The 10,771-nt window shown below is 43.4% G+C and overlaps 1 protein-coding gene across 4 annotated transcripts in view; it reads right to left on the reverse strand.

The window, feature by feature from the left end:
* crebbpa (CREB binding lysine acetyltransferase a) overlaps positions 1-10,768 on the reverse strand; it is a 34,444-nt gene extending 23,676 nt beyond the window's left edge. For 3 of the 4 annotated variants that reach the window (XM_031864659.1, XM_031864660.1, XM_031864658.1), the window contains exons 1-2: positions 9,702-10,768; positions 682-1,337 (exon numbers count right to left, since the gene is read on the reverse strand). In XM_031864659.1, the coding sequence (XP_031720519.1) occupies positions 682-1,337; positions 9,702-9,789 (744 nt within the window). In that variant the 5' untranslated portion in view covers positions 9,790-10,768. The remainder of the gene's footprint in view (positions 1-681; positions 1,338-9,701) is intronic. The other variant, XM_031864661.1, reaches the window with a different exon arrangement.
* Between the last annotated feature and the right edge of the window lie 3 nt (positions 10,769-10,771).

The raw sequence follows: 10,771 nt of genomic DNA on the forward strand, positions 1-10,771 counted from the left end.
ATATATCAACATTTGGTGGTGATGCCTACTAAAGGCAACCAATGTGCCAATCAAATTCGAGAAGAGGAGGGCAGAGGTCGACGTAAACGATACTGGTTTTAAAAAAAACATTCAACGCCTTTGAAAATGTTTTAAGGAAATGGGAAAAGCTTTTAACATGTTTGTTTTCTGTGGTTTTTAACATACGCTGTATTTTTTTGGTCAGAAATAAAACTTTGTTTGCATATGGAGAAAACTCAACAGGGTACTTTTAACTTCTGCAGTAAAAAACATGCATTAAGCCAAATATATGAGAGCGGATCATAGTTTTCATTGTCCGCTAAAGTTGATTTAATTTCAAAATAAGAGCATGCAACTATATAAAGTAAAGGATTAATAAATTATGGCTCCACTTGAGTTCAAAGTTGCTGGGTAACAAGATAATATTGACCGCCGTAACATGTTTGGATTAGTCAAGCGTCTAAGGAAGATTCCAAATGGATCACATTCATCTGTGTCCAATGTTAAAATGGTACTTTCCACCCATCCACACAATGCTGTGCAGATTTTAAAAAAAAAAAAAAAAAAAAAAAAAACAATTTAGCCAGCAACATGCTCCGTATGTCCCGATGCATTCTTGCCTAAACATGAACAAAACCTATACTTAAAATAAAAGTGGTGGAAAAGGAGTGTGTGACCCACCTTGTTCATGTTGCCCGCCTGCTGGGCTGCACTGATATGCTGCCCCCCCTGGGCGAGTGTTTCTGCCAACGCACTCCCTGCTCCTCCTGGTCCCGGAGCGGCCCCCTGCATCGTCGGCCCCTGGTACTGCATGCCCGCCGCCCCTGCTCCCCGTCCTCTCCCAGCTTCAGGTGCAAGGCCACCATTCATCACCTGCCCGGCATGGCCCTGGCTATTGTTAATCATGGCCTGGTTGAAGCCCGCCGTGTTCAAGCCCATTGTTGCAGTATTGTTGTTGTTCTGTCCCGCTATTCCAGTCGGCGTTCCCGCCTTTTGGGCCTGGGGGGACGGGTGGTTGTTGGGGGAGCCCTGGCCGAGGGGACTCTTTCTCAGTGGTGTCCCCACCAGCTGAGGCCCCAAACCGCCTGCCTGAGGGCTAGTCGAGTTCAGCCCGGCGCCTGCGATACCGGAGGTGCTGCCGGCTCGAAGGAGCTCCGAGAGCTGCTTGTGCTTGGCGGCTGCATCCGGTACGACAGGGACGCCACCGGGCCCACCGGCTCCAGGTGCTGCTCCGACGTTTGAAGGCATCCCACCCATCAGGCCCAGATCTCCTCCATTAGGGATCAACTCATCTGGAAGGTCATTCTCCAAATCATCCCAGGACAGAGATCCCAAATCTAGGAAAGAGGGAAGAGTAAAGAAAATTGAGATTAATTTGATCTAAACAACATATGTATTGCAACGAATATCCTGTAAACAATTTAATTTGGCTGGCAAAATATGAACTCAAGGGCAGGACTTTTTAAAAAAACAGTACATCTTGCATATTAATAGTAAGAATCAATTAAATACTAATCTTTAATTATCATAATTTTAATGTATTTACTTTCAGCAGTATTTGTAGAAGTCATGCCTGAAAGGAGTTGGTTCCTTTTTACAGAAATTTAAGAAAGTGCACGACTAAGCTCTGCGACAACAAGATAAGCCATGATGTAATATTTAAGGCGCTACAGCAAGCATACACCAAACTTTACTCCTCCATCACAGTCCAACTGTTCACAAACGCACCCAGAAGTGGGACATTAATGGGATAACATGCCAACTGGCTGCTGATCCCTGCAGCACACGACACAGAAACATGATGCGGAGCGATAATAACAGCATCACTACTGGCTGACTAACGGTGTGTGACGCCAGAGAATTCAGCAGCACTCAGGGTTCCTGCTGGGTGGAGGAGGAATATTTGTGTCGCACCATCCAGAGGTGTGGACATGATGCTGAGAGCCTGGGGAGCTAGGATTTGTTAGAAATGGAAGTGACTAAAACAGCAGAAAAAGATAGGAAATGTGAGCGCATTATGGCCGTCCTCTCCGACTAATTAATACGATTTGTGTGTCCTCGTTTGGGGATGTCACTTCGGCTTTGGGTAGCATCTAATGTTTCCTACCATCCTGACAGTTCACCGGGGTACACAGTATACGACGGTATCGAGTGCTGCAGGGATGACGAATTTTTGGAGGCCAACACGAAAGTTAGCGTCGCACTGTTTCCCTCGACAACATTTTTGGGGATTATTGCAGAAAATAAGCTCTGTGGCAAACACAATCATTCATCTATGAACAAACAAACAAATCACTTTTGATGTTATGTTTATGTTAAAAGGTGACTTTGAAGGATTTTCAACTTATGATAGTGCAGAAAAACAAAGATTTCATTTTTGGGACGGCCCACATTCATTACAGGACGGCTTAGGTTGCATTTCGTAACGTTAGTTAAGCGCCCTGTTGTGCTGCAGGCAACTGTGATCACAACTTTTGAGGTAGGCGGGGCACAAGTGGTTTTCAATTTGATAAAGCAGTCACAGTGGAAGGTGCTGCCTGTATTTACCTTCATGACATGTCTGTGGTGAACACACAGTAAAAGAATTTAATAAAAAGAAAAGCACAAAAAGTCACCTGTTGCTCTTCATCTAATAACATCACCAATGGTTGGTTCCTGTTTTACCACTACTCTCCTGTAATACCATACCTGGCAAAAATAGTTTTTAATGTGTAAACTTGAATAAATAAAGTTCTCATTCGTCTGAGTGGTGGTGCCAACAGAAAGTGCTTGAGCAACAAAACGCATGGGGTCATCCGGCAAAAAATGTATATCAAGTCTCATTGATAAAACAAAACGTCCACAATAATAAAGCCCCATGCGATGTTTAAATGCAGAGCTGTTTTTAAAAAGAACAGTAGGTTGCTTAACAAACCCAGCCTAACATGACTCTAGCGGGTAAAAATGCTAACTCAGTTCTTCAAAGTTCAGTTCAAGTGGAGGATAGATTTGTTCCTATTTTGAAATGAAGCAAAGTGAGTAGAGGGCATGTTCAGCATGGCTCAGAGACCGCACTTTACTGCAGCTGCACAGCTGAAGGTGGGGAGAGCTGAGGAATGACACTTTATCTAAAGTACATATCCGAATCAAATCAAGCTTATCAGCGATCACCATGAACGACGAACAGGGCCTTGGTCTTAACGCTACAGGATGGGAGATAACAGAACTGGGCAGACACAGTAAAACAACCTCTCATCTGCCGTGTGCTGCTGCTGGATGTCTTCATTGAGATTCAGTCAGAATCCAGCCTTTAATGAGGGCACTTGGCCTACGTACTTCCCAGAGTAAACACAGCCTTCCAGATCCGCTGCGCTGGCTCGCTGTCCGTCCCTGGCATCAGGCAAGCAGGTGCTCCGTGTGGAGGAAGCTTGTTTAAGGCTTGAAGGGACCATCCATCTTTCCCTCCCTGGCTTCTCACTAACCAGCAAGCAGCCACATGGACGCTCTCAGATCAACAGCAATCAGTTTAGCCACATGCGCTCAAGCGCTCATCCATTTGTTGCTCATTACTCCTTACTTTAATGCTCTTCATTCCCTAACTGCCTGATCGACACACTGCTCTCTCCTTTTTGTTTTGTTGTATCCCCTGTGGCTCCTGTCTGGGAGCTAGTGGCTATAAATACACGCTAAATCCACCCGAGCAGTGGTCCAGACTGGGGACGTCTGTCATCTTGCCCAAAGGCCATGTGTCTGGCTTTAGAGGGACAGGTGCAGCATGGCCGCCAGGCCTTTCACTTGCTGTTTAGTATCACACTACGAAGAGCAAGACAGCCACTTAGAGCTGGGAGGGTAATCCATCCTCTGCTTTTGGTAGGGGAATGAGATCTGATGAAATGATGTAGAGATTCCTTTCTTTTTTTTTTGAGAATCGTGGAAGATTTCACTCAATAAAAACTGAATTTGCATATGATCATGGACTCACAAATTAGTCAACACTACTTGCATAATAAATGATAGAACTCCAGGTTTAAGCATTTTACACAAATCAGGCTTCAGTGAGTCATTCAGGACTCACATTTGTGGACCACTGGAGCGTTGCCTCCATAGATAAATGTGTCAGCTACGCAGCAAGCAAACCACAGCGGCTTTGTTTACATTCCAGCTAGCAAGCCCCACGCCTGGACCTCACCGCAGACCTTAGTGCAGTCCCCCGGCTGACAGTTGTGCAGTGAGCAGGGTTACGTTTTTGCTGTGTCATCACCATTCATGTCTGTACAACCAATGTGTTTATGATTAAAAGATTTACTAAAGCACGCAATTGTTTACAAGAGACAATTTTGTTTTCAAGGGTTCTTCAGATTGACGAATTTAACTTTAAAAAAAAAAAAAAAAAAAAAAAAAAAATCCCAAAAAAAAAAAAAAAGACAAAATTTAAGGGGACCAGAGAATATCCCAGATTCTTTTCATATTGCAATATAGACAAAATCGCAGGAAAAATTATTAACTGTCATGACATCCAACTGTGGCATCAACAAAATACAGGTAGTGTAACATGTTGTGCAACAACAAGAAAAACCATATATGACATCACCAGCGTAAACACCTATTCATGTTGAAAAGGTACCGACCAATGGTGTAACTTCATCCCTTACTTCTAACAATGCCATAACTTCAACAGTCACTCACTGCTTTGCTGCAGTCCAGCAAAAAACTACACCAACGTCTTGCAATGATTTGGTCTCCCCTCCTCTTCCCTCTCTCTTAGAAAGTCGAGTGAGTAAAATCACTTTGACTATGCAGGTAGGCACACAAACACCTTTGTTTTTATCTCGTACTTCTCACATCGCTCGTGACACACCGACATATCATCATAGAAACTAGTGGTGTAACGGATGGTGCGCTCTTCTCTTGCGCCGCATTTTTGGGCCTTTTTTAGACTCGCATGAAAGTTAAAAAGTCGAACCACACGACAATATCACAATTGACGGAGGCAGCCAATCAAATCAAGCAAGAGGCGCGCTTAACTACTTTACCACCGACTTCCTGTTTTTATGCCGGTAGATGTGGTTGGAATGGACATTGATATTAGCGATAGTTAATATAATTTCCCCCTCTTCCTCATTTAACAACAGAGCAAAGGCAGGAGCTCAATGTCCCTCAAAGCACTCCCTTTCTTCTCATCCGCACCAGGTTATATGCCTTTTATACCCGGTTAATTACCATGTCAAAGTGAAGTATCACATTTGTTGGAATGAGTAAGTCAAAATGTGAGGTCAGGTCAAATGGGAATGCAAGAGATGTAATGCTTATCAAAGCCTAATTTCAAGAAATATCAGAATTAAGAACAAAAGGTGTTTTTGAAATAATTCCAAAAGGAATTTTTGTTGGGAAATCTATAGTTGAAAGCCAGCTTTTTATTTTTTTTTTTTATATACAACATTTTTTCCCCAGCCACACACTCACTACATCACTCACAGATGACTGCTGCGTGTGGAATCAGCTAAAAAGGGCAATACTGGCTAATGAAAACAGATTGTATCATAACAAGGAAAAACACGCATACATACAGATTAGTCCATGCTGCAAACAAAGCCAGCTAAAAAAACAAGACAACTATGTCATCACGCTTCACAAGGAAGGGGTAAGTGGTGACCCCCCCCCCCCCCCGTGCTGCTCTCCCCTCTTTTTCGGAGGGTATTTCTAGTTCCCCGTAGCCGGAAACATAAATGGCTCCATTAGCAGCTGCGTCATGAGCTTACCGACTGCCTGCTAGGCTTTAAACGTGCCATTTGCATAGTGAAAGCGAACATTTGGGTGTTTCACCATCCCCTTTTACAACAAAGATTCTGCAATACTGCCGTAAAGATGATCTGCCATTAAGCCGGCTTTGCTTTTTTCACAGTGAACCTAACAACGACGGCATAACGCCGACTCATATAGCACACCTGCAATCATGTGTGAGCAAAAGAGGTGTGATGTGTAGCACAACTGCGTCGGGGTATATTTTTTTACATATCCCGGTGGTTGGGGCACACAAATAACAAGTCTCAAAACCTTCAGACCCATTTCACCGTGCCGGCTCTCCCTTTTCACACAGCGGCAGAACGACTCTGTCCCCCCGTACCTTTTATACACAACAGCGAGGCAGAATAACGCACCACAGGCCCACCTTGAGCAGGCTGTGTGAAAGGGGCTACCGACATGGCCGTGACCGACACATGGAGTTGAACTAAGAGCTCAGCAAGGCACGCATCAAATATTCACTAGCTAAGCTTGAGCACACTTGCACAAGTATGCAGACACTCACCCAACCCATACACACCCCAACTTTGATAGAGAAAAGAGGTCCATTAGCTGAAGATTATCAGCCATTTATAGATTGATTCAAATGTAATTATGAAAGAAACAGTAGCTCTTAGTGGTGTAACGGCCCACCGTCGATTCATGATCCAGAGGGATCCCCCCTCGCGGTTCAGCACACATGTGACCCGCGGATTAATTACACAGATAAACGTTAACCTTCACAGTGTGAAATAAAGTTTGACTGATGTTCGCTATCCGCCAATATTCAGTAAAATATGCGATCAGGACGTCGGTATTTAAGCTTTTCTAGTCGCCGATCTCTGATAATGTTACATCATGAACAACCAATCCGTGTTTAGATTGACAGGAGAGCTAGTGAGGTTAGCAGCACCGCTAATGGCTAACAAACGACGGTTCTGTTCAGTTACATTATGATGCGTTCTGGCTATGTTCGGTGAAAATTAGTATTGAGCGAATGTAAATTATAACTTAATAATGATGTGTTCACATGTAATCTCGTAAAATGTATCGTTGGTGAGAAACTTGAATAAATCCAGTTGTTTGAAGGAGATGTTTTCACATTAATATAAAATAGATATTAGAGATGAACTATGACCTTTTTACAGTAGCTCTAAGCAGCTTATAATACATCAATAAAACTACTAATGACAAGATTTGTTTTAATCCATAAAATTACAATCTTTTATATCCTTTCTTTATGAAGGTTTACACTGATTTCAGAGCAGTTGAAATTACTTTTTAGGACGGATGGAGCCCCGTAGACCAGCTGCTATAATCAAACAACAGAGGGATCTGTTTCTGCCAATACAGATCATCAATGATCGGCAAACAAACGTGACCAGGGATCTCTGTTATATTAGCTCCCTTTTTTCGTTTGTGCTGATCCAATCTGTGATCCGAACCGTGTGTTTTATGATCCGTTGCACCACTATTAGTTCTGGATGTGTATTCACATTGTTTTTTAAACAACAACCACTGTCCCAATTTGGAATAAGCCAGTACGATGTCAAGACATCTTAATAAAACACATGCTCACTACCAAGTGTTACACATGGCCTGAATAGAGACAAGAGGCCCGTGTTTACTCTCTACCACTGTAAGAAGGAACCTCCCCGAACACACCCTAAACAAAGCACACACACACACACACACACACACGCACGCTTTACTACACATCTCATTATGCAAACACTCCCCATAAACATGAGCTACAGCACACCCCAAAATGTGACATGCAAATCAAACCAGGGGCCACTGAAAAAGGCAAAGGGTCAAAAGGTCAGGGCCGAGGGGTACTGCTCGCAAAGCTTCAGGCATGACTGTCATCAAAGACTGAACGCAAACTCTTTATCTGCAGTCATTTACGATCAATGACAGCGTGGCCCGGAGCTGTCCCACGGGGTCCGTTAGGTCCCCACAGTAAAAGGCGAAAACAATAAAGAGCAGGCGGGCCGGGTTTAATGATTGTTCATTGCAGACATGTGGTGCCTCTGCCATGTGTGATGCGCGTTGTAATTCATCGTCGTCTTCCCGGCCGCTTTTGTTGAAAGGCTGTCCAACTTGTTTTTTTTTTTTATTGCAGAGCCAAACTAAACTAGTCTCGATGAGAACGTGCCATTTGATAGATGTGATACATTTGCCGAGCTACGACTTGAGATCTACATTCTACAACTTCACTGACACGGGATTACAAAACATAATGTATCTGCACAAATATAAGACTTTTTATTCCAGACACCTATGTTTGAAAAGTGATATCTGCTGAATATACCTTTGGGTATTCACAACAGCAGGCCAAGTTAATACTGGCTTGAAACAGCATAACGTTAAAGCCGCTTTAATCAATTTTTGCCCACTAAAGGGAATTTCATACGACTGGCATATTATGTGTTTATGGTTAATGTGTTAGAAAACTATTGACTACTTACACATGCAGCAGACACATCGATCGTCACCACTTATTTAGATTCATGTTGACACTTGAGAAAACTTTTACCTGACAGATGTTTGGCTGTTTTCAACAACCCCTGGGTTACTTTGTCTGTTGTTTAGCTGGACACGGTGTGTACAATAGTTTTCCCAGGGTTTTTAAGTGGAAACAGTTGCCTACAGGGTTTGATGAGACCAATTCACACTCAACCATACAGTCAATTTGCAAGCTGTAAAACCAAAACACTGAGCAACGAGAGGGTAAAAGTTAAGTGCCAGTGATCTCTGTGATTTTAATATCAATTAAACATTGTTTGATGCAGGTTTAACAGATCGCTTCTATGCGTTGCTTCCATCTTTCTGTCCTCCACCCATGACTGCTGTTGTTGTTAAATTAGCCCCAGCCATGTCTAGTTTAGACTCCAGGAGTAGTCTGATGTTTGCTGCCACCGGGGAAAGAAATTCCTAACAAACTAACAGCCAAGAAATAGAGTGTCACAGAATACCATATCTTCATATCACAAAAATTACATGCCTGAAGTGTTGAAGTTCAGCAGATTAAATATTTACTGTACACTCGCAGGTAGTCCCGTCACAACCAGATTGGTCTGAGGGTTCATAGGCTTGCTTAAGGATGCTGTGGCAGGAGATGACTGGGTTTTTGTCTCCGCTGATTCATGTTTTTATACTTGGTAGATGAATTGAGATCCAGTTTCAAACATCGCCTGCCATTCATCCTTTTTGTCCTTCTCTCGGAGGCAACTACCGTCTTATCGTCACACTACACACAGACATGAACACAATCAATAAAATGAAATCTCTCTTGATTAAATGCAGGTGTTGTAAAAAGGATCCAGCATGAAACTCTGCTGAGCTACATTGGATCTCTTTTATGAGCAGCAGTATGTCATGAATTGACACCGCATCTGATCTTGACATAAGATAGACGTTGCATCATTTGAGGTATGTGATGAATCAGGGAGTGTCTCCATAATGCCATTAGACCTCTGACAGAAATGATAACTAAGGTTACAACTTCCTACATAAAGTGGTTCACTGCTGTGTAGTAACAGAATCACGGAGAAATACTCTTTGCTAACATCCACCAACTCAGTTGTCAGTGTGAAACAGTTAAAACTAGTGTGGTGTAACGAAACATGCAACTTTACATTTTGTAAACTCTAGTTTGTGGACGTTACCGCGTGGAGGTGTGATTTAGTGTGATAAGGACTGTATTAGACTGCATTAGCACAAGGCAAGCTTACCTCGTAAACTGACGCTCACCACAGAACCAAACCACAACACTGCAGTAAAACCACAGTAACTAACTACAACACACCGAGCTGACCTGACTTGAAATTGTGCAGCATGGCTGGTCAATACATTCAAGAAACATGCTCTCGTGGCAAAGTTAACTATGCATTTGTATTTTTAACGTCACATTGTGCAAACAGCGTTGAGGCCTTTACCTGGTCCATCAGACGCTGACAGGGCAGGTGAAGTCAGCTTCGGCCGCTTAGAGTTGGGAGGTCCGACGTCCAGCAGGTTTTCAGCCATGGTTGTTCTCTTGTCCGGATAGTTTTGCTTTAGTTGATGATTATGATTACTTTCTGTCTGGTAACTTGTTTACCTTCCCGGTTAACACATTAGCAGCCTGCTAACGTTAGCTAAGTGGCTAATAGCTAACGTTAGCTAATTGCCTGCTAGCAGCTAGATTACCTGTTAGCGTTAGCTGCTCCTCTGCGAGTGTCTTCTTCAAAAGAGATGCAATAGCGCCCCGCTTCGCCACCGCCATTCACCCCATGATAATCCAACACCCAACACCCACATTATTATCGTTGAATACCCCGAAATAAAATATCCCCCATGAAAAAAAAAATCGAAATTCAAAATGCAAGTGTAATAAAAGCAGGCGGACTGCTGCGCTCCGGGGGAAATGTCGTAATTTCTATATGTTCAAAGTGCCCATTTTGAGTGACGTCAAATTTCTTCATGCAAAAATTCCCGCGAAGCTCCACAAAAATGCACAATTGCATAAAAATGCAGTATTTTTGCAAATCGTCTCGAAAGTCACGCTCCGGTCTCCGCTTGCCCACACGGTAAACAAGACCGCTGCTGAGCGTCGTCAGGGGCTGAATCGCCGCTGAAGGGGAAACCAGATATACGGAGCGGGTTTTGCCCGACGACCACCGATCCTAGTCCCGTTTTTTCGCACAAAATGTCTCCGAGGCGATGTTAAGATTTCGTTTTCTGGGGAAGGACGTTGTCATATCGCGGTAAGGACGCTCGATTTTCTACGTAAAAACCAGTGTTGGACCGAAATCCCAATTCCGAGCCACGACAAGATGGCGGCTGTTGATTCCTTCGATACAAAAAAGTTTTTTTCTTTTCCAGATCGTCTGTGGAGGGGGAGGGGCCGCGCTATCACGCCCTACGTGAAGACACCGCTCCTGTTTCACCGCTGGGGGCGCTACAGCACCGCCGGAGATACTTAGAAGCAGTTCACGAGTCAGAGCATACATTTAAAAATAAAAGTACA

The sequence above is a fragment of the Anarrhichthys ocellatus genome, unplaced genomic scaffold (assembly GCF_004355925.1).
Source record: "Anarrhichthys ocellatus isolate YVR2014 unplaced genomic scaffold, GSC_Weel_1.0 scaffold31, whole genome shotgun sequence".
Classification (NCBI taxonomy): Eukaryota; Metazoa; Chordata; class Actinopteri; order Perciformes; family Anarhichadidae; genus Anarrhichthys; species Anarrhichthys ocellatus.